We start from the raw sequence: 23,341 nt of genomic DNA on the forward strand, positions 1-23,341 counted from the left end.
CTGGAGGCAGAGAGAGAGGAGGGTGACTGGGGACACTCTTGCGGTGGGGCTGCCTGCTCCCAATGGACAGCGCCACAAAGGGATTCTAAAGAGTCTTCCCTGCAACTGCCCTGCTTGTCTTTGGGTTGAAAGCCACCATTCCAGATGTGTTCATTTCGAGTGCAGGTACTTTTCCTCTGTGCAATCCAGCTACCTTGAGAGGTGTAACTAGGAGGGATAGAATGACAGTGTAGAGCTAAGGCCTCCTGAGCCCTCACATGGTGCCAGGACGCTGCTGAATCTGGGCATTTGATCTCCAACTGGACACGCGTGTCAAGAATCAAAATCGGCCCTGATTGGAGGCCTCTGCAATCAAGGCAATTTGACATTTTATTTCGTGGAATCCTAATGATAATACTCAGACATAGGTCTCATGTTCGCATTTTATGAGTAAAGAGTCAGAATGATTTTTAGGTGGGCCCCAGGGCACACATTGAGACAAGGCAGAGCCAAGGTTTGAACACTTCCTGTGAGATCAAGAGGCCCTCTTGTGTGGTGGGGTGTAGGTTTCCACCAGGGAGCGGAAGTGCCACAGATTAGAGAAAGTCCCCAGGCCATTCTGAGCCAGCCCTGGGTCAGCTGAAGGAAGGGGAAGATGGTCAGAGAACTGACTGACTTACTAAAATAATTGAGTTTATCCCATTCCCTCCACAGAGGGCATTGTGTGGAGAGCCGTGGTTCACCATTTGGGGGGGATTTTGCTCTATACCCCCCACCTCCCAGGGGACGTATGGCAATTTCTGCTTTTTTTTTTTCTTGTTTAAAGATTTTGTTTATTTGACAGAGAGATAGCACAAGTAAGCAGAGTGGCAGACAGAGGGAGAGAGAGAAGCAGACTCTCTGTGGAGCAGGAAGCCCCATGCAGGGCTCGATCCCAGGACCCTGGAACCATGAGCTGAGCCAAAGGCAGACACTTAATCAACTGAGCCACCCAGGTGTCTCCATATGGCAATTTCTGGAGATACCTTTTACTGTTACAACTAAGGAGACAGTGCCAACATCGACTAGTGGGTAGAGACCAGAAATCAGAGATGCTGCTCAGTATCCAACAACATACAGGACAGCTCTGTACAACAAAGAATCGTTCAGTCCGAAACACTGTTGGCACCCAGGTTGACAAACCCCAGCACAGTTTTGGGGTATGGAGAGTAGAGAATGGGATACATTGAGGAGAGAGCTCTGGGCATCCCAGAAGCGTAAGTATGTGGGGGCGGGGTGGTTGGCTTTGAGGACAAATGTTCTCCACTTCACAGCATAGCAGAGGGCTGGATGTGAGTTTTACTTTAAAGGAAACTATTTACATTTTTGGCAAGGTCCTCTTTATACCCCCAGTGTATCACAGAAAAGCCGTGAGGGTAATTCTGTTGTTGGGTTGACCCAGGAGCCAGTGGAAAAAAAAGACCTGGACACCTGGACTGAGGAATTGGGAAACTTGAACCCCAGTCTGGGCCTGGCTGTGATCAGCCACGGGATGCTAGGTCAGCCTGCATCTCTTGGACCCTCAGCTTTCTTACCTGTAAAATGGGAACAATTGGATTTGCCCTCTCTACTTCATAAAATGTTGTGAGCAGCAAGTGAGACCATGTATGAGAAAGGGTTTGTAGAAAGATAGCCCCCTTTAACAAACAGAGGGTGCCACCACTGTGAAGCCTAAAGGCAGTCTCTGAGCACCTTTTGGGGGAATGGTGTTTATTATTATTATTTTTTAATATTTATTTTATTTGAGAGAGAGGGAGCACATGCGTGCATGGGGGGAGGGTCAAAGGAGGAAAAGAGAGAGGGAATCTCAAGCAGACTCCTGGTTGAGCGTGGAGCTTGGTATAGGGCTCCTTCTCAGGACACCGAGATCATGACCTGAGCCTGAAGGTAAAGGCTTAACCCACTAAGCCATTCAGGTTCCCCTGTCTGTGTTAATTTTGCTGGCTAAAAAAACAGCAAGTACTGTAGAGTTCTTTTTAAAAAAGTGAAATAGTTCATTAAAAATATTTGAAAGGATGTGCTCCAAAATGTCAACAGCACTTTTTTTCTAGACAATGGAATTTTGACTTTCATTGTTAATGCTTTTTTATACTATCTGGCTTTGTTTTACAACTGGACGTGGGAAGGAAGATAATGCTTATTGCTGAAAAGAGAAAAAAGCATTATCTTCCTTCCCACGTCCAGTTGTTAAAACAAAGCCAGATAGTATAAAAAAGCATTAACAATGAAAGTCAAAATTCCATTGTCTAGAAAAAAAAGTGCTGTTGACATTTTGGAGCACATCCTTTCAAATATTTTTAATGAACTATTTCACTTTTTTAAAAAGAACTCTACAGTACTTGCTGTTTTTTAGCCAGCAAAAATTAACACAGACAGGGGAACCTGAATGGCTTAGTGGGTTAAGCCTTTACCTTCGGCTCAGGTCATGATCTCAGGGTCCTGGAATCGAGCCCCACATCAGGCTCTCTGCTCGGCAGGGAGCCTGCTTCCCCCTCTCTCTCTGCCTGCCTCTCTGTCTACTTGTGATCTCTCTGTCAAATAAATTAAAAAAAAAAAAAATTAACACAAACAGCCCAGATGATCACATCAGAAAGATGCTCCTCATACATAGAGGTAGGCAAGTTTCCCTCGAAGAACCAAAGGCTGAAAGACGTTCATAGCAGATCCTTCCCTAAGCAATGCCTGTAGATAGTCATCACCTTGGCTGTTGGCCATGTGGGTGGGCTGCAGGGCCTGGCAGTGCGAGGAGGGTCTCCAGGCACCCAGAAGCTTCCTGCCCTTGACGAACACTGGCAAGAAGGAGAAGGGCAAGCGCTGGGATCTCTGCTGGCTCTCCCCTGCCCAGGACTTGGGTTGCTCCAGGAGCAGAGTCCGTGGCTGGGTAGGAGGAAGAATTGTTTATGCCTGTGCTGTGCACAGACAAGGAGAACCTGGACCATCACTAGAAAGTGTGGGAAAATCGGGGTCTGGGTACACAAGCACATAAAGAAAGACCACATTTCTAAGCCAGGGTTTGCTAGGAGAAGCACCTGTGCTTCTTAGGGAGTTTTGAGGTCATTATAATCTCTCACTCTCGGCATCCTGGAACCTTTAAGAAATAACGATTAATGCCTTCCCTCCTGCTCTAGGTATTTACAGTGTGCCCTCGGGCTACCTAGAGAGGAGTTTGCTCCGGATGACAGTCAGCCGGAAGCCTCGCTCTTGCTGAACCCTGTGCTGCAGGCTGTTGTCTACACTGCAATCCGAACCCGCTCTGGACCCGGAACTCATCATTTATCCTTCTTCCTTTTCCCTGTTCAAATGAAAGTTTCATTAGGAAACGGAAGCCACTAATATCATTGGAATTTAAAGAAACAACTGGGATTTTTGCAAGGGGGGAATTAAGGGGAGCTGACTCCAGTCTGGTCCCGAGTGATTCGATCAACATAGATTTTGGTCCTTCCTCAAGGACAGATGAGGGCTCAAAGCTGCTGTGGATTCCTGGAGGGACCAAGCCTCTAATATTCACACTCCGGACCTAGAAGTCTCCTTGGATCCTTCACCTCCTCTATCCCATGATGCTTTTGGCCAGAAGCAGGTGCGTCAGCCCACACCTAGATAAGTTACATGGGGAGCAATGGTGTTGTCCTTTCCTGAAATTTCACCTGCTCTGTCCCTTGATGTAAACACCTTGTGAGACTGCTCCATTCTGGTTGACATTGTCTTTGCCTCAGTGTAAAATGCCCATGTTTTTCTGGAAAGCTCTTGGATATGCATGACATTTCTGAACATAACAGTGGGCTTGGGCCAGCAAGGAGGCTTTGTAAGAAAAGATGGGGTCACTGAAGCTATTTAAAAAAAAGAGAGAGAAAGACAAGGAAACCTCAGGCATTTTAATATGTTAAATACAGACCCAATTATTAATTCTAAAGACTTGTACAAACCAACCTAGTTGAAACTTTTTTCACCTTTTTCTGCCTTTTCCCCCCTTCTCAGAAACATTTAGACCTACCCTATGGCAATGACTATCGGGAAGCCTCTATCCTGTATATCAGGGTAGCACAAATAATTCAGCATAAAGCAGCCCAGTTCCTGTAGCCTGGCATTAGGATAAGTATATCTTAAGAAAGTTCTTATGCAGACTTGGCTTCAGGCAATAAAACGTCATAGACGTATAACTGTAGCAAGCGAAATTTCTAGGGAGCAAATTAGGCTGAAAACATCTTCTAGAGATGGCTAGAAAGGAATCGTACACCACCCCAAAATAAGGCAAGTTATGCAGTAAATGTTTCATTTATTGGCCTTCTTCCATTACTATTAGGGTTAAAAGACATCTTGTCAATAAGAAAGGTATATTTATGGAGGACTGATGTCTTTCGAAAGGCGGCTCCTGTCACAGATGCCTGTGCGGTAGTGATCTGCTTATGAAGGCAGGTGATGAAACGCTGTACAAATGGATACATCTCCCCATTAACCCTTGGATCATCAGGCATTATTGTCACTTTATTACCCAGACCTGTCATTAGCTGAAGCAAGGTGATCAAGCCAGGCACTTCAGAAAAATACCAGAACAGAACAGTGCTCCTCAGGGTTTCAAGAAGTGGGGATGTGCCTTTCCATGTCCCTTGACAGGATCATTGGGGAAAAATAAAAGGATGCCTGTGAAGTGGGCCTTTTTTGCCTACCCCTTCCTCCTGCTAAAGCTGAAAACTCTCAGAGGTGTCCAATTTTTAGTGTTCCTATGTTGGCTCAGGGAGTAGCTTTCCTCAAGGTCCAAATAAGGAACCATCACCCACGCAGAACAAAAAGCAAACAGAAAATCTCACAGTGGAAGCAGGACTTCGGCTTCAAAACATTTCCCCATTTTATAGCTTCCTTATGTTTTCAGATTCTTTTTTTGGCTTCCCTCAGTCAGCACAGTCCCTGCATAGATAAGTCCAACACAGTGGGTACCGATCTTCCTCTTGGAACCCAGGTCTTAAAGGAAACATCACACGGGATACATAACACACACACACACACGTACGTGTACACGTCACTGTCGAGGGTCATTGAGTGGAATCTGGCTGAGCGGTTGGGGGAGCTGAGTGTGGCGGTCAACATGTATTCTCCACTGCCGGTGAGTTTTTCCTAAATCCCAAAGCCAAACTTCCAACACGCTTTGTCCTCTTTGCTGGTGTGCTGTGAACCTCTTAGCATAACTAGGGTGTGGGCTTCAACTATGGAATCATGAGCCCCCTGAGTGTTAAAGAAGGACCCGGTCCAACTGCCTCATCTGTCAGGTGAGACAGTTCTCAGAGGACAAAGGTAACAGTTGGTGTATTTCCACCATCCCCGTCAAGCACATTCCCATTGGTTGGAAGGCACCTACCACTCCGCCATGGCTCCCCCATAGGGAACCAATGCCGGAAGAATGATTTATATCCACTGAAACCTCCTTGCCCACTCCCCAATAGGGATGAATCAGGAAATATCTCTGGGAAAGGTGACCTGTTCACTTAATTTTCAAGGGAAAATGCAGATGACTCATATCGACACACATCCACAGGGACTGAATGGAAGGACAGCTGACGGGGAGGAGAAAACAGAGGAGTGAAGAAAGCAGAAGGGCAGTGGATGAGGAGGACAAGCAGGAAGAAAGAGAGGCTGAGGCACAGTCTCCTTAGAGTTTGGGAGCTCGGCTGGCCCCAGGAATGGGCACTGAAGAAAGAGGTCATAGCTTCTCCAGCACCCTGCCCCCCTCCCAATCTGCAAGACCCCTTGGCTCAGGCCAAAGTCAGAACTGGTCTGGTTTCCTCCTTGTGTTCTTCGAACCCCCTACTACTGGGGCAGAACTCATGGTCTTGTAAATCAGGAGTCATCTAGAGAGAGAAGTTGCCTCTACACCTGGACACAAGCCAGCTGTTGCTTAAAATTCCACACCAAATCTATAAAATACATGTCCACATTGTAAGCCAACCTGACTTTTTAAGAAATGTATTATATTCCCCTGCTTTTTGCCAATTGCAATTCCACACCCTCTTCCTCCCCCACCTCCCACCCAGGCATCACCTGAAGCCCTTCCGGATACTTGGGGGGTTACTGACCCTCTGAGATCTTGAAGGTCTCCCCAAGCCTTTTTTATGGCATGAAGCAATGAAATTAAATGTGGCACATGTGCTATCATGGAATAACTTTTAATTGCTTAATTAAATCAGAGATTTAAAGGAGGAAAAATTCAAGAGTTTCCTTTGAATGAGAAATAGGAGGGTATGCCAAAGTGGATAAGGTTACTAATCATTGGAAGAGAGCCGTTAGTATTTACATATGCTAAAAATGCAGGCCAGGACATTAAAAACAATAAGTACATGCTTTAAAATTTCCATTCAGTGTATTTATGAGCTTTTCTCATCCAGGTAGTCCTATAGAGGACGTAGAAGACCTCATTATCCAACTTAATTCAGATCAGGGTTAGATTAAAAAAATAAAACTGCACAGGACAAAGAAATTGCCATAAAATTGAGTTACTATGAATGTGTTCCAGTTTAAGTAAATAAGCCCTTAAAACAGGCTTTAGGAAAGTCTATGCTGTACACAGACAGACTCGGGCACACTAGGTATGCAGGTGACAATTAGCAAGTGTGAAAAGCTATGGTCATTCGCTAAATGTGTAAATCTAAAGGCAACCAAGTGAAAAGACCTACGAAAAGGAAACTGTTAAATCCATTTGTACATGGATTTAACAGTGAAGCATTTCATTCTTCATGTTTTTACTTGGTGTCTTGAAATAATCCCCTTTCTGTCTCTACTCTCCCTCTTAGAAACTGTGCCCGCCTTATTTATTTATGAAGTCTGAAGGTTAGTCCTACCTGCTGAGACTAATTAGCCCTGTGCTTTGTATCCTATGCAATCCTGTCTGATTAAATGTACACATTTGTTTTACTTCTTTTCTGGCTCCTTCTCACTCTACTTCTGATTTTCTGATTAATATTAAAGTTGGGAGTTACAGTGATTCTCCTCCGTAGACACCCCCACCCCCATTTTATTTTGCCTGCATCTTTACTCTTTAGTGTGCTAATGTGGTTGTGAATTTTTCCCAGTGCAGGGGAATTCACTGGCCTTGTCAATCTTGGTATCATTATTTTTAGTAGACTTCTTTCTGAGACCTTAGCCTATAAAACAGTTTTGCTGAAACCCAAACTCTCTAAATATTACATGGCAAATTTGCTTTCTTTTAGAAACCTTAGGTGCTGATGGGCCAGTTGGAACGGATGTGAGTTTTTTTAGGAATTGGTGGGATAATTTAGTACATCATGGACTGCAGACCAACACTGTTCCTAATAGATAATTTGCTAATTCCTATTGATTTCTTTTTTTTTTTTTTTGGTCCCCCCACCCCCCCTTTCATGTTGTAGTTTCCGGTCCACTTCTCATCAGATATTTGCAAGAAAATGAGTGCTCCTGCTCCAACATCCAGGAAGACTATGTTTTGGGAGAGTCAAACCTTTTCCTCTTTAACATAATTCTGTTCCCCATTTTGTAGCAAATCTGCTCCCCAGGCGAGTGCCTAAAAACAACAATACCTGCCTCAAACCCCAGGTTTTCCACCTCCTCCCAGAGCTCTTTCAGCATCAGCAGTGGTTAGCAATTTCCTGCCAGAGCCATCTACATCTTGATTATTTGGCCGGTCTTTTGGGGATTTCATTTCACACCCCCTTGGAGAAAGACTCCAGCACCACTGATCCCAGGGGTTGGTGAACTTTCAGTTTTATTTTCCCTGGCGGTGTTAACGCCCAAACTTTTCACCTCCAAAGGCAGAAAGGACTTTGAATCCCAGCTCATTTCTTACCACCTCCAACGTCAGTTACCAAAGGAGAGGGGGGGAAAAAAAAAGGAACAACACTTTACATTGAAAAGAACCACGTAGTATTTTTCCTTAAGGATATTTTCAATGCCTCTGACTAACACTACAGTATTTGATAGTTTTTTGGACAAAAAGTCATCTTGGTATATTTATTCTAGTGAGACTTAAGATTTAATGAAATGACTCACTATTAATAAACAAAAAAGGGAGGGAAGACCTCGTGGGCTAATAGTCTCTTTCACTGCAGATGACCAGGAACTTTGCCCAGCTCCCCACTTCCCCAAGCTCTCTGAAAGTGGAGGGTTGATCTTTCTTTTTGACCACTTCTGTTAGATCCCCGCCCAAGGGTGGCTGATTTCCCTGCTGGATTAGCCACTAGCGACACCCCACCCCCCAACCCCTTCCCCACAGTACTCTCCTCCTTTTCCCCTTCCTTAAGACTTATTTCTAATATTTCCGAAGTGCACTTTTTCTGGGCCTCTCCCCATCCCCGCCCCCCAAGTGGGCTTTCCTTCCGCCTTTCTCGTCTCGGATTCCTGACTCGGTCGCCACCCCCTTCCCCTCCTCTCCCACTCCGCATTGTCCTTCCGAAGCCGCCCCCCTCCCGGAGCGAGTCCTGTACCCTCGCCCAGACTCGCGGGCTCGCACCCACTCAGCGCAGGCCTTTCCCCCTGCACACTCCTCCCTCCGACTCTCTCCCCCCTCCTCCCCCGCCCCTCTCCTCCTCCTCCTCCTCTCCCTCCTCCCTCTCCCGGCGCCCGAAAGGATCATTGTTAGCCGCCCCCGCCCCGCCCACCCCGGCTGTTTATTTATGCACACGTCACCGGGCCGGCCCCGCCCCCCGGCATCTCATTAAGCGAGTGTGTTCCTCTCGCCCTGTCAATAATCTCCGCTCCCAGACTACTCCGTTCCTCCGGATTTCGATCCCCCTTTTTCTATCTGTCAATCAGCGCCGCCTTTGAACTGAAAAGCTCTCAGTCTAACTTCAACTCACTCAAATCCGAGCGGCACGAGCTCCTCCTGTATCTTCGGCTTCCCCCCCCTTTGCTCTTTATATCTGACTTCTTGTTGTTGTTGGTGTGTTTTTTTTTTACCCCCCTTTTTTATTTATTATTTTTTTGCACATTGATCGGATCCTTGGGAACGAGAGAAAAAAGAAACCCAAACTCACGCGTGCAGAAGATCTCCCCCCCTTTCCCCTCCCCTTCTCCCTCTTTCCCCTCCCCAGGAGAAAAAGACCCCAAAGCAGAAAAAAAAGTTCACCTTGGACTCGTCTTTTTCTTGTAACATTTTTTTGGGGGGGGGGCAAAACTTTTTGGGTTTTTTTTTTTTTTTTGGCTTTTCTTCCTCCTTCATTTTTCTTCCAAAATTGCTGCTGGTGGGTGAAAAAAATGCCGCAGCTGAACGGCGGTGGAGGAGATGACCTAGGCGCCAACGACGAACTGATTTCCTTCAAAGACGAGGGCGAGCAGGAGGAGAAGAGCTCCGAAAACTCCTCGGCAGAGAGGGATTTAGCTGATGTCAAATCGTCTCTAGTCAATGAATCAGAAACAAATCAAAACAGCTCCTCCGATTCCGAGGTAGGAAAAGCCCCTCGGGCTGGTGGGGTCTTGAGTCTATTTCCTGGGCTTGCCAAACGGTGCCGAGAGGGGAGGAATCGGGGCCGGGGGCGCCGCGGGGCCGGGCGGGCGGCGTGTGCGCGCGGTGCCACCATTGCAGAAACTTGTAACCCTGTTTTCTCTCCCCCCCCCAAACCCCTCCACCCCGCTGATTCTTTTTCTCCCCCTTCTCCCCCCTCTGCGTGGCGTTTGCCCCTCGCCCTCCCCACCTCCACCCCTCCGGGAAGGCGGAAAGACGGCCTCCGCCTCGCTCCGAAAGTTTCCGAGATAAATCCCGGGAAAGTTTGGAAGAAGGTGAGTACGCCCCGCGCGCCCCGCAACCGCCCGGAGCCGCCCCCCGGGCCCGCCGCCCCGCGCGCCCCGGCCCCGCGCCCCGCTCGGCCCGGCCGCGCGCCGGCCCTGCCGGGGCGCCCGGCTACTTGGGGCACTTTCTAAAAAGTTTCTCCTCGCTCTCTCCCGCTCGGCGCGGCCGCCGCCGTCCCCTCGCCGCCCCGCCATGTTAGCGGCCAAGAGGCAAGATGGAGGGCTCTTTAAGGGGCCACCGTATCCCGGCTACCCCTTCATCATGATCCCCGACCTGACGAGCCCCTACCTCCCCAACGGATCGCTCTCGCCCACCGCCCGAACCGTAAGTGCCTCCTCGCCCGGCCCCCGCCCGCTGCCCGCCCGCCCGGCCCCGCATGCGGCCCCTGCCCTGCCCCCTCCCTCCCCTCCCCTCTCCTCCCCTCCCCTCCCTCGCTCCCTCCCTCCCCGCCTCCCCCTCCCCGCCTCCTCCCCTCCCCGCCTCCCCTCCCCCGCTCGCGGCCCAGGCAGCCCGAAACTCTCCAAACTTTTCTGCCTTTTGTGGACTGGATTTGTTTGCACTTCGCCATGTTCTTGCTTTCAGTTTGCTGCCTCGTGATGTTGGGGAGACCTGTCTTTCCAAGCAGGGCTTTGTTGGGTTGTGGGGGGAAAGAGAAGAACTTTTTTTTTTTTTTTTTTTTTTGCGCTCTGATTCCCCCTCCCCCTGTGGTGGTGTTGTTTGTTTCACCCTGGGAAGACGACTGTGTGGCTCTTTCTTTTCGCTCGCTCTCTCTCCCTCTCTCTTCCTTCCCTCTTCTGTGGCGTCTTGGGTTTTCCCCGGTTAACCCCTTGGCTGCCGCTGCCGGGGCCCGAGTGACTGGGCTGCGTCCGACGCGCGGGGTAGAGAGTGGATTTTCCTGCAGGCGTTGGACTGGAGAAGTAGCGAGCGCGCGGAGCCCGGGGCCCTGGAGAAGCGCCTCGGCTTTCTCTTTCGGCTGGTTATTTATTTAGCTTTCTAGTGGCGATCGCTGGCTCTCAGCCCCCCTCCCCCTTTCCTCTGGAAGGTCACGCTTCCCAGACTGGTCCCACTGCAAACTTGGGGGCTCTGGGTTGGCTTTTCTTTGGCAACCCCGCAGGGCCGCGAGCGCCCTGGGCGCGGAGGCGGGCTCGGCTGCGGGGCGCGCTGGCTGCGGGCTCTCCCGGGCCGCGCGGAGTCGGGAGGCCCCTGTGACCGGGTTCTTGGTTTGTGTACAGCCGGGATGGCCTCTTCTGAGCGGATTCGATGTATTTCTAGGGAATTTTGGTGCCTTGGGGCTCATAGCCCGGTCTGCGTTCGCCAGCTTTCGAGAAGGCCCTCAGTGGGCCCTGGGTGGGGGGATCAGAGACCAGGGTTTGCCGGCCCAAGGGTGTGTAGAAGGTGAGGGAGGCCAAGGGCGCCTCTCCTTCAAGGGAGTGGGCTGCTTCTCGCCGGCCATCCAACTTTGGGGGGTCCCAGGGCGGCACCGGGTGCCGGCTTCGTGGGTGCTTCCCGCAGCGTGCGTTCCGCGCCCGCCCCTGACATTTGTATTAATAAGACTCATCCTCTTCTCCTGCCGGCCTCTGCCCCCTGCCCTCGCCCTGAACCCCTCCCTCCACCCCCCTCCCCCAATCCCACCTTCTTGTAAAAAGCCTGGATCGCCAATCTGTAGAGACAGCCTTTGGACGTTTGTGCCGGTTTCCCGGGATTGTCATTTTGCACCTTTTCTGGTTTGGTCCCCTTACTCCTTATTTACACACACTACTTTTGTTTTTTCTTTTTCGGTAACTCGAGATAGCAATTTGAAATAATGTACCCAGTGTTCAGCAGCCGTGGATTCGGTTCTAATGGCCGAGGGCTGGCCGGTTGGGAGGCGATCCGATCTACAAGTGTTTCTAAGCATTAAAATATTAACTATCAGGTTTTACTTGTTTTTTGGGCCCTGGCAAAAAGGGCAAGGGCATGCCAGACCGGTCACTTTTTATGGCTAGGAAAGAGAAATAATTATCCCCCCTCCCTCGCTCCCTGTACCCAGGCTTCTGCATGCCTGGGAAGCTGGTAGAGCGTTTCAGCCCGACCTCCTCCTGCGGGGCCAGCTCCGCCAGGCTGCGGGGGCCGGGCTGTGGGGTTGCAGCTGTAGGGGAAGCACAGACCGGTTACGTTGTATTTTTCTTGGGAGCTCGTGGGCATCTTAAACCGGGAGCATTCGGCTCAGAATCAGAGAGGGTTTGTGTAGTGACCAACCCGACCAAGCCACATTCCAAAGTAACCCTGAGAATTTCTTACTCTCCTCCCCTCCCCCTTCGATGGATTCCTCTCCGGTATTATTTATAAATCCACTTGGCCATCCGAAAGGCCATCTGAATATTGAGCTTTGATGGCGGGCATCTTGGCCTTCTTGACTCTTTTCAGACTCCCGGTCTGACGGCTGGCGATCTTGCCCCACGGCCGCCTAACAACTTGAACAGTTGTGTTGTGCTGTAATTAGGAAACAGGGAAATGGTTAAAGGCAAGTAAATGATTTCCCGGTGCGAAAAGGAAGGCTCCCAACCCTTCGGTCCCCTTTGTGGGCATTATAGGAATAGACCGCTCCAGCTATTTTAATTGTGGACGTAGCGGGTGGCCTTGTGCTCTGACATCAGATGGAGTAGGAGAGGACATTTCTGAACTCAGTAGGCAGTTTTGAGATTTGCATGTCAAACACCAACAGACATCTTTGTGTGTGCTGCCCCTTCCTTCTTCCTCTCGGTTACCTGGGTTAGAGCCTGTGCTCCAAAATTAAAGTTATTTATTTAGGCCAGTAAGCAGAGCAGTAGAAATGGGGACGAGAGGCTGTTGCGTGTCACTTCTGACGTCTTCGATCAGAGGGCCAGCTTGCAATTTCAGATTTGATAACCGCTGCCGAGGGCATCTGTAGGCAAGATAGGGGTCTTTTCATGCTCCCCTGAAATTCTTAGTGCTTCATAGAGTGGGTTTTCGAGGGCAAGGTGTAAAGACCAGCTAGCTGGATGCTTCCTTTTCCCGACCCTCCTTGGTGGTGGTGTTTTTGCTGCGGTTTCTGTTCCTTGTTAGTGTACCTGTAAGCAGCTGCGTCCTTTAAAAAAGCAAACTCTTTGGATCCCTGATTTCTGCTTTTCTGTTTAAGAATGTAAAGAATTAAGGAGTGTCGTTAAATCAGCTATGATGAATAAAACATTATCTCAAGAATAATGCTTTAATTGCCAAAGACGCCATAAAGCTTGATAGTAATAATTTTATTTTAAAACGACAAAGCCTTCTGCATAACATTAATTTAGTCTTTGATACTAAGGGAAGGGCTTTTAAAAAGACAGATTCGAATACAAAACTGCATTAAGGAGAGAGGGCTGGTTAAGTAGATGGTAAGTGATAGAAGAGCAAATATTAGAACTGTGGTAACATTTGTATATTAAAGATAAGAGTGTTGTTACCATATTGAAGGTGATAGGAAAAAGTAAGTTTCACGTTTCTTTTTCCCCCTTGCCAAACGAGAAATAGGAACAGGGTGGTAGGGATTCTAGTTAGGTCTGAGATTTCTTTTTAAGACTTGATTATCAGAGTTCTCGCATCTTCTTATAGCCCAAAGTTAGTTGTTTTTTTTTTTTTTTTTTTTAACTGAGCTGTTGGCTACTAGGTTGAACAAATAAATAAGCAGCATCTTGAATTCATTTTTGAACTTGGAATCCAGCATTTAAAAGAAACCAAGAGGGGCCTATTCATTGGGGTTTTATTAAGCGGGGCAAACATCTTCTCTTTCTGGCTTGTGAAAAATGGATGTTTTTTCCTCAAACAACATAATCCTTTCTAATACAAAAGATTTAGACCTCGAGAGTGTGAAGGGTTAATGGTGGTCCTTCCCTGGTTGTTCTCTCACCCCCCACCTTCACCCCTGATTGTTTTGACAACACTTTTCAAAGTGTGACATTCCAAGCCCCTACATAACAATGTAATATTACTGTAATTACACAGGTCATTACATTTTAAATAGAGAACAATAAAATGCTTATCGCCCTGAAAAAGAACAGGTGTTCTTGCCCTTCTTTGGTATTTATGCTAATTGTTTTTCATCTCCTTCAGAAATATTTATGGCAAACATGTTTAGATTCCAATCTCAACGCAACAGCATTAATTCTGTGCTAATCTTTATAGGTTGGGGTTTAATGTCTGCAGTACGGATTATGGGCTCAACATTCACCCAATAAGTCATATTTTAATGATTATAAATTTAATACGCCAGCGCTTTGCAGTTTGTTGAAATTAAAGCTTTCTGAACCCCCCCCCCCAAACAAGCTATTAGGCAGCTGGGGGCCCGAAGTGCCTATTTGGAAGCAGTGTTTTTGGAAACTTTGGACTGCTTAAGGGAAAGTAGCTTTTACTGATGCCCCCTATCTGATTGAGAAAAGATTTGGAGGCAGACAATCCCGGTTCTGGCTAGGAGTTTTCCACCTTGATTTTAATTTTACTGATACGGATTTCATTTAGAGTCCCTGCTGGAAGCTGGTCAGCTTTCTGTTTCTTAGCAAGCTGTGAAAAAGTTACAGGAAGGTTTCCGGGGGCTGGCGGATCTAGAATGCTTTTCTGTTAGCAGCCCAGGATAACTGCAGTTCTGCGCGCCATTAAAAAAATATTTGCTTTAGAAAACTAGCATTTTAATAGTTGCACCAGAGGCTGTGCTTTCAAAGATTACAGTAGAAGCCTTTGCAGGTTTTGAATGCCTCCTCACATCCCACGAGGTGCCTGTGTGCCTGCAGAAAGTGCCCGGTGCAACTTCTCTTACACACGCACAGTGGGTAAACGAGAAGGTATCTAAGAGGATTTTACATTTTGTCAGATGTTTCCCAACAGGGGCCCCCAAATCACATTAAAAATGCGCTGTAGAGAAAGGACAGCTGCAAATTTTTGTGTGGACGCGTGTTTCTGGACCATGACTAAAACTCCGAGGACCTTTTCCCCAGCTGTCTGGAAGTTATGTGGAAGTTGGTTTATTGGCAGTTAAGTATGAGACAACCTGGATTTAGCAGAGGCTCTCTCCTGCACAGGAAGTAGATGACATTATATTGGGGGAAGGGAAGAGGCTGCAGGCAAGGAGTGATTTACTCCTTTTTTGTTTTGTTTTTTGTTTTTTTTTTAAACCTTGGCGTTGCCAAATAAATAAGCACTTTCCAAGGAAGTAGGTGTAAGCTTTTTAGTCTTGGTATGTGGAATTAGATAGCATCTTTAACCACATTTATAATTGTTCTAAGGTGACACATTTCAGAAGTTTTGAAGGGAGGGGTGAATCAGATTCTTGGAGGCTTTCCTTTTTGAAGGGGTGTGGAGCGTGGGCATCTGAGTTTCTTCTGGAGTGAATATTGGCAACTGTGTAAGTAAATCTTCAACTCTGACTTATAATTGAGCACATTTGTGAAGGAAATGGTTAATTTTACAACCAAAGGCAAACTTGCACCTCGACAGGTCTGCTGAAAGAAATGTGCCCTAGTCCTTTGCTGGCAAGCGCCACCGGGTCATAAATCCACAGGCTTTATTTACCGCCCATAACACTTATGAATGTTAAGATATTTGACGCCACGTTGGCCTTATAATATTCAAGGTCCGCAGACATTGGCAGTAGCTCAAATTTCTCTCACTAATTATAAGCAATGAGATGGGGGCTGGAGTGTTGGTGGGGGGAGCCCATCTCAAAAGCTGCCCTCCCCCCTTCCGTGACCCCCACCTCTACAATCCGAGCTTACTGAGACAGACACCCTCTCCTTTGGCAGCTGACTTGTACTTTTCCTCTAGGCTATTGTTATACACATTTATAAAGAGCACTTTCAGGGATGGAAATTCAGTGGGGGCTTTGCACAAATGCCTTTTTCAAAAGCAAAGTTGCTCTAGCTGTGTGCATCTTTCTCCTTGTCTTCTGGCTTCTCCTTTTTCTTTTTTTCCTTTCCTTTTCTTTCTTTCCCTTTCTTTCTTCTTCTTCTTCTTCTTTTTTTCTTTTTGGACCGTGTTGCCTATATTGTGCATATTTCCCAGAATACTTAAAGAAACCCGATACGAGAACATTCTCTTTAATTTATATGATGTTCCACTGAGCTGGAAGGGCAGAAACCCACGTTGCATGGTGCAGTAGTTTAAAAAAAAAAAAAGTAGTTTAAAAAAAAAAAAGTTAGGTGGGCGAGGAGAGTTGATTAAAGGAATTTAACGGATGAGGAAAAAAAAAAGTTCCAGAATTCATTGGGGAGGGCAAGGCCACTCATTTGGGAAAAGTACACTGTTATTTTGGTGGTGGGGGTGGGGGGCACAGAAAAGTAGCCAGGGAGGCAGCATAAATGCTTGATTAGGAAAGATTGGAAAAAATAGAAGAAGATGGGACAGACATTTGGGCTTTGGGGAATGGCTTGATTGAAACTGGGGACTGGAAGTTTCTTATGAGAGGTGGGAGTACCATGGTGGTGGGAGCGCCGGCTGCTGTTAAAAAACGATTGCTTTGCTCCAGTCCCCACCTGAAGTGCTCTATCCAGCACCAGATATGTTTCCCATCAGTTACTTGTGTGAGGGGCCTGGGGCTGGGGCGTCTGTGGTGGAGACCCCGAAGAGAGAGAGAAGGCCAGTCATCCTGCCGATTTTAATTTATTTTTTTTTTTTAAAGTGGGCTGTTCCGGTGTGTGTGTTACAAAGGGACCACATGGAAAAGGGGGAGTGGTATGGCGAGGTGCGTGGCTAAGTGTTGAAGGGGGGCTGACGGCTCTGTCGTTTCTGGCCGGATCCTTTCCTCCATCCAACCCAAACTTAAAGACTGAGGCTGAAAGGTTTTATTTTCTAATCAATGGAATGCAGAAACTTACTAGCCCTCAGGGACAGCTATGAATCCCTTAACAGCTCATTACAAAGATGGGGCAGTGGGATCCATGAACGGGTTATCAGCCGTAGTGTTCTTCAGTTTTCCCAGGATAGGTTGTTCTTCCTTAGGCACATCTGATTTCGCGTTGGTCATTCAGCCTGTTATGTTTTATCTTTCTTGTTGTTGTTGTTGTGAAGTAGCCCCAAACAGTTCTGTTTATAGGGGTGGGCAGGGCTAAGGGCTGTTATTAGTGGGGATCAGCTCTGAAGGAGTTAAAATCCCTGCTAAAGTTTGGCATCATGAAAATAAATTTGAGGCCTGGTAGGCATTAGCAGGGCACAGCACATTTACAGAGCTTAATTAGTACGAACTGTAATTGTTCATGGTCTGCCAGAAGAAGTAATGTTCAGGAAAAGTGGAGTCCCTTCTTATGCAGCCTTCAGTTTGAAACCGATAAATCACTTGCATATTTGTGTAGTGATTCAAATGGAGCTAGGACCTCTCCCATCCCAACATGTGGTAAATTGTAAAGTCAATGAATTGCAGATGTAGGCTACGGTGAGATTCTCCCAGAAAATGCAGAATGAATGGGAAAGAATGATGCTATAAATATTTACTGAGAAGATAACTAGGGCCCTGCGTGCTGGGCCAATTACGATGTACTAAATATATTAGCAAAATGCTTAAAAAATTGGGAGGATTTGTGTGGGTCTTCGGGTGGGTTGGTTTGTTTTGGAAAGTGAAATAAAAGGCGTGATGTTACTGTCTTGTCAGTTTTATTAAGCCCGAGTCACAATGGCAAACCCAGGGAAGGACACATGAAACCCACATTAATGCAAATTAATTCGTTATGAGTTGCAGAGCTGTGACTGCTAAGTGGAGTAATGATAGGGCATCATTTTAAGAGTGTTAATGTAGCAACTTTTAATGAAAAATGCTGTGTTAGGAACATGTCTCAGCACCTTAGCCCACGTGTTTTTATATGCTAGAAATGCATTTCATACAAGAGCAGGAAACTTGATTCACATCATACCCTCCCCTCCCCCGTTTAAGAACTTTAATTATGTTTTGATGTTTAAAGAAAATCTTCTGGTTTTTCTTCAAAAATCAGCCCAGAAATGCCTATCACCGGAACCAAGTTCAACTTTTCTTTTCTTTTCTTTCTTTCTTTTTTTTTTTTTTTGCATCAGATTGCAACACCGAGCAGAAAAACAATGGATGTAGCCACCCCCCCACCTCCGCCCCCCCATAGACCTACATCTATAACTTTCTTGAAGTCATTTTTTTCCCTCCTTTTCTTTCGTGGAGGATTTTGGTCTCAGGCAATGTTGCAAGTCTTCTCTCCGCACATGCGAGTAGGTGGATGTGTGTGGAAGCTGTGAAAGTTAATGACCGTTCTCTGACTCATACCTGATGGTTTCAGGTTGAGGAAAAGAAAAGAAAAATTAATGAGGGTAAATAGACCTTGGATGGAACATCGAGACAGTAGGAGAGATTGTTCCTGTGTCTAAAGGCATGCGTTTTGTTGCAGCAGAATTTCTGAAGGAGAATGCCAGGAAGTGAAAAGGGGATGCCTTTGTTAAGTTGTTGTTTTAGGACCGTACAAACGTTCAGTGTCGAGATCTGGGGAGGAATGTTTAAGCCGGTATGCCTACCAGTCAGTGCTGGTTTTGCTTTCCTTGCGGAAGTTAGAGGCCCCCTTGGCACTTTTTGGAAGGGCAGTCATACTGACTGACCAGAGTCCTGGTCTGAAGTTTATTTCCCATTAAATGGAAGAGGTTTGTCGCATAGGACAAGTGGTGCTGTCTGGGTCCTGAACAATGACCGATGACCTAAGAAAGACTCTTGGATGTATGAACAGCAGCAAACGTATGCTGTCTTTTAGGGTAATGATGTGGGAATCAAACATCGGGCGGCTCCTGGTGGGAGCTACAGGGTAAAAGTGGACCCCAAATCCCCCAGGCCAAAACCTTTTAAAAGGGGAATGAATCTGGATTTTTTTTTCCTTGAAATAAGAAAGAAGGCCAGGTGATTCATAAAACTGAAAATAAAGCATAGGCTCCACCTCTTCCCAATTTAGTGGAATGAACAGGTCTAAAAAATTAGTCTTTATCGCACTGGAAGTTCACTTAGTGTTGGAAAAACCAGCACAGCGTTTAAATTACTTTCTATTTAGTCCCCTTTGTGGGGGAGACCTCTGTGGTTGTGAAAGTAGTTTTCCTTTTTCTCTCGTCTCTGGATATCTCTGATGTCTTGTATCTGAAACATCAAATTAAGAGCCAGTAGTAGTGATTAGAAATAAAACAAGAGACATCAAGATATGGTAATAATATGGGAAGGAGTTAATTGTCAATTGTTGGTTTTTTAATTGCTGGGCAATTGTGCAAACCTGCGCCAAGCATCACCCCATCTTCGTGGTTCTTCTTCTGGACAAGTGAGGGCCAGATCATCTGGGGGTGTTCGGGTGGGTGGGTGGGCTTGGCCATTGTAGACAAGCACACAAGAAGGGAAGGTTTATTTTGTTGGAAGTTTCACGGGAAGAAATTAACTGGAAAGGGCCTTGGAGTTCTCACTTGGTGGTGCCCGAGGGAGGTGGCATGACGGGGACATGGAGCATGTCCATGGTGTAACAGCTACGCTTGCCGGCGGAGCAAGTGACGGAAGGAAGTGACGCGGGCTGCTGCAGGTGACCAGGGGCAGGGTGGCCCCAGGGGTGGGGGCCTGTGGCAGCCTCGTTCTTGAACTCAGGTGAGCCTTGTGCTGGATCTCTCCACCTCCCTTCCCTCATCTTCTGGGGAAAACAAAACAAAACAAAACAAAAAACAAACAAAAAAACCCGCCATCTCTTGTCCTTGCCTTCTTAGAGGTTTTTTTTACAGAGAGAGAAATAAATTCCTTGTGCCAAGTTTTTCTGGGTCCTTGTATTTTGTCTTTGTCTTAAAAAGCTAGACTATAACGAACAAGGCATCTTTGTGTTTTACGGAGAAGCAAAACGCCTTAGAAAGTCTGTGCTTAAGAAACTGGTCTTTGGGAAAAGAGGGCATGGAAACCCAAAGGAGAAACAAGAAAATTATTCTAAGTCTTTGTCGGGTAGGTTTAGCTCCAGGTGGGTCCCAAGACAGTGATTACTGGCTAGGAGCGAAGATCTGATTGGAGGTTGTGCTGTGTGTATTTCTGAGCTGGTCCAGGTGGTTGTGTGTGGCTAGACACCTGAGCAGGGAAGTCACATTACTTGGGGGTGTTGGATGGGGTGTGTGTGTGTGTGTGTGTGTGTGTGTGTGTGTGTGTGCTTGTTAAATTAACTTTGTCCAGCTAGATTCCTAAGGACCTCGCAGCTGCATTTTTACTCTTTTAATTGCAGCATTCTCTCTGGGATTGTGTTGTCCGGGTGGTGATTGGACGCGAGGATTAAGAATGGAACCGGACAAGTGAAAATTGAATTTGGATTAGCCACAGTTTCATTAATTTATTCATAAGACTGTGATTATATGAAATTTTGTTTCCACGACATATCCTGAGTTATCAGGTGTCCATTCAATTTTAATTGACAATCTGAGATTCCTGTGGTTACCCTGAGTACAGATTGCCTAGGGGCTCTGCAGGGTTTGTGGGAAGAAAAGCTTGGACAAGTTTCCATTAAGCTCTGAATCAGGCAGTTGGAAAAGAGGAGAATAAAACCCTGCTGAAAAGGGGGACACGTTGTTACTGTTGCCTCTTGACTTCGAAGGAGGACCCCACCCCTCCTCCCCAAGAGCAGCTCTCCAGCCAAGAATTCCAAACTCGCAGAGGAACCTGTCCCTAGCACAAAAGTTGTTTTAAGATGATGGGGAATTGTCACACAAATTAGTGCAATCACTGTTTCCTGACCGACAGTTTTCACAGAAAGGGCAGGGGGGCAAAGCGTGCAATTTCATCTTTTCCTGCGATTCACTTTGGTGAACGGTTTCTGAGTGTGTTGGGGGCGGACTGGAGGGGGCATTATCTCCACTTGCTCTGGGTGCATCTTGTGTTGTTTTGGGGAGTGCGGTTCAATCACTGCGCTTTGACAGGTAAGAGAAAAAAAATATTTTTTGGCCTCTTCTGTATCGTGCCCCCTTTCAACCTTGATTAATATGTTTTGGGGGCAGACGGACTCATATGTAGACAGTGTTTTGACTGTTTATCTGGAATAGATAAAATGATCTCAGAGCCCACTGTATGCCAAAGTGGGGACTTAGAGCCTTTCCCACGAGCAATATAAATGTAGACTTTTAAAATTTGATCACTTCTGTGTTGTGTTTATTTTGAGTTGGTTCAAAAGTTCTGTGAATTTCTTTTTTATTTTTTTCTTTCATTTTTTTTTTTTCCCCCAAAACCTGTGTGGACTGAATGATTTTTCATGCAAGGACCAAGATAGAAAATGATCGATCTGAAGCCCCCTTGCAAGCTAGATTACACTTTGTCATGATAAGAGAGAAGTGTTCTGGCAGAGAAGTGTTCCGCACCGGAGTAGCAGTGGTTTGCAATCTCACGGATGCCTATTGCCATGAGAGGAATGGGCAGCTATTTCCCAGGGCCATCTGATTCCTCCTCACTTGTTCCTAAATTGCAGATTGAAATGCATTTTCAGATACCGTTGAGATCCTTTAGTGATTGTTGTATTGTTTTTAAGATAAACCAGCAGATGGTGTTTGTTTTACCTATCTGTAGGATCCCAGGGTCAATGAGTATTTTTTGGGGAAAGGAGAACTTGGTGGGGAAGCTCAGCATTCTGTCCTGTTTGGGGATGGCTCACGTCTTTGAGGAAGAGTCCGTAGGGTTGCAGGGCGAAAGGCCCAGGAGGGACATCACCTCGTTGTGCAGAGTCAGAGGGAGCCAGGGACCAGCATTCACCCAGGGGCCACCGATTGGGTGGTCCTTAGAACACTCGGTGGCTCTTTGGCCCTGGCTGGCTCCCTCGTTGGGGAAGTGTGGATTCCTAGAGTGCAGGCTAGAGAGGTGTTCGGGGGCTGATAGCTTAGTCATTGCAAGAGAATGTATTAAGGCTTCTGGTGACCCCGGAATTCTGCCTGCCACATTTTGTTTTCCCCAAAATAGAATTGTGTTTATAGGAGCAAGTGTCCAGTGGTTAGAATGGTGGGGAGCTTGTACCTGTTGTAGTCTCGTGGCTGCTCACAATCCTTTCTCACAACCTTTCCTCTTGCCTACGTGTCGCAATTCTGATGACTTTTTGCAGCACACAGTTAATTTTTCTGCAGCATCCTGCGCAGCACACTGACATCCTTTATGTTTTAATGGGCATCCGTCTTTCCTTTTCATGTCATTGATTCTCACTCCTGGCCCCCTCCCTCTCCCTTTTGCTTATTTGAATAGGTGCTTTTTTTTTTTTTTTTAAACTTTACCTTAGATTATTGTGATCATCTTATCCATAGCAACAAATAAAAATACACAGGTCTTGATTGAATGCCAAGGCTGCAGTTCAATCTAGGAAGGTTTGTCTGCTATTCATAAACTGCTTAAGATGTTTTCTTGTAGTTTGTGACATAAGCAGAACGCTTTGATTTGGTTTCTTTCTACAGCTCCATTTTCAGTCCGGGAGCACACATTACTCTGCGTACAAAACGATTGAACACCAGATTGCAATTCAGGTAGGAAATGCAAGAGATCCTGAAGCTTGAATTGTCAATATGTAGGTCTCTTGTGTCTTTTATTCTCTGTCCCTTCCCCCAATCTAGTTGATGATGATGATGGTGGTGGTGTTGGGGATGATGGTGTGGTGATGGGGATGATGATGATGGTGGTGATGATGATGGTGGTGATGGGGATGATGGTGATGATGATAGTGATGATGATGGTGATGATGATGATGGTGGTGATGGGGATGATGGTGATGATGATGATGGTGGTGATGGGGATGACGGTGATGATGATGGTGATGATAGTGATGATGATGATGGTGGTGATGAGGATGATGGTGATGATGATGATGGTGGTGATGGGGATGATGGTGATGATGGTGGTGATGATGATGATGGTGGTGATGGGGATGACAGTGATGATGGTGGTGATGGGGATGATGGGGATGATGGTGATGGGGATGATGGTGGGGATGATGATAGTGGTGATGGGGATGACGGTGATGATGGTGGTGATGATGGTGGTGATGGTGATATGGTGATGATGATGGTGGTGATGGGGATGATGGTGATGGAGATGATGGTGGTGATATTGGTAGTGATGACAATGGTGGTGATGATGGTGGGGATGATGGTGATGATGGGGATGGTGGCGATGGGAACAATGGTGATGATGATGGTGGTGATGACAATGGCGGTGTTGATGATGGTGGTGATGGTGAGGATGGTGCTGGTGGTGGTTGATTCAGTGGGGGAGGTGGGAAGCAAAGAAATGAGCAGAAACGCTACCAAAGTGATTTAAAGATTATGGAAAGAAAGAGGAGCCTGTGGTGGTTTTTGTTAGTTTTCTTGGTCAGGAGTAATGGGCACACACACCCCAGCTTGGCTCTTGTTTTTGGCTTAGGAAAGAATCTTCAACTGGGTGTGAGATGAGGTGGCCAACTGTGAACTGGAAGAATTGGGCAAGGGAGGGGGTGGAGAGGGAGAGAGGAGGTTGTGACAGCCAGAGAGTTGTTTCCGGTGGACCCAAATCGTGTTAAGTGGTGCTAAGAATATTGCTTTTGACCTGATCGTCCTGAAATGTTGATTTCTCTTGGACCTGTTGATATATGTCATTAAAAGTGC

General features: G+C 46.7%; 1 protein-coding gene across 35 annotated transcripts in view; it reads left to right on the top strand.

Annotated features, from left to right (window-relative positions):
* The first annotated feature begins 8,673 nt into the window (after positions 1–8,673).
* Positions 8,674–23,341, top strand: part of TCF7L2 (transcription factor 7 like 2) — a 197,799-nt gene continuing 183,131 nt past the window's right edge. For 10 of the 35 annotated variants that reach the window (XM_044240523.1, XM_044240528.1, XM_044240527.1 and 7 more), the window contains exons 1-4: positions 8,674–9,420; positions 9,687–9,753; positions 9,963–10,087; positions 22,160–22,228. In XM_044240523.1, the coding sequence (XP_044096458.1) occupies positions 9,232–9,420; positions 9,687–9,753; positions 9,963–10,087; positions 22,160–22,228 (450 nt within the window). In that variant the 5' untranslated portion in view covers positions 8,674–9,231. The remainder of the gene's footprint in view (positions 9,421–9,686; positions 9,754–9,962; positions 10,088–22,159; positions 22,229–23,341) is intronic. The other 25 variants (XM_044240532.1, XM_044240535.1, XM_044240534.1 and 22 more) reach the window with 5 other exon arrangements.

The sequence above is a fragment of the Neovison vison genome, chromosome 2, assembly GCF_020171115.1.
Source record: "Neovison vison isolate M4711 chromosome 2, ASM_NN_V1, whole genome shotgun sequence".
Lineage (NCBI taxonomy): Eukaryota > Metazoa > Chordata > Mammalia > Carnivora > Mustelidae > Neogale > Neogale vison.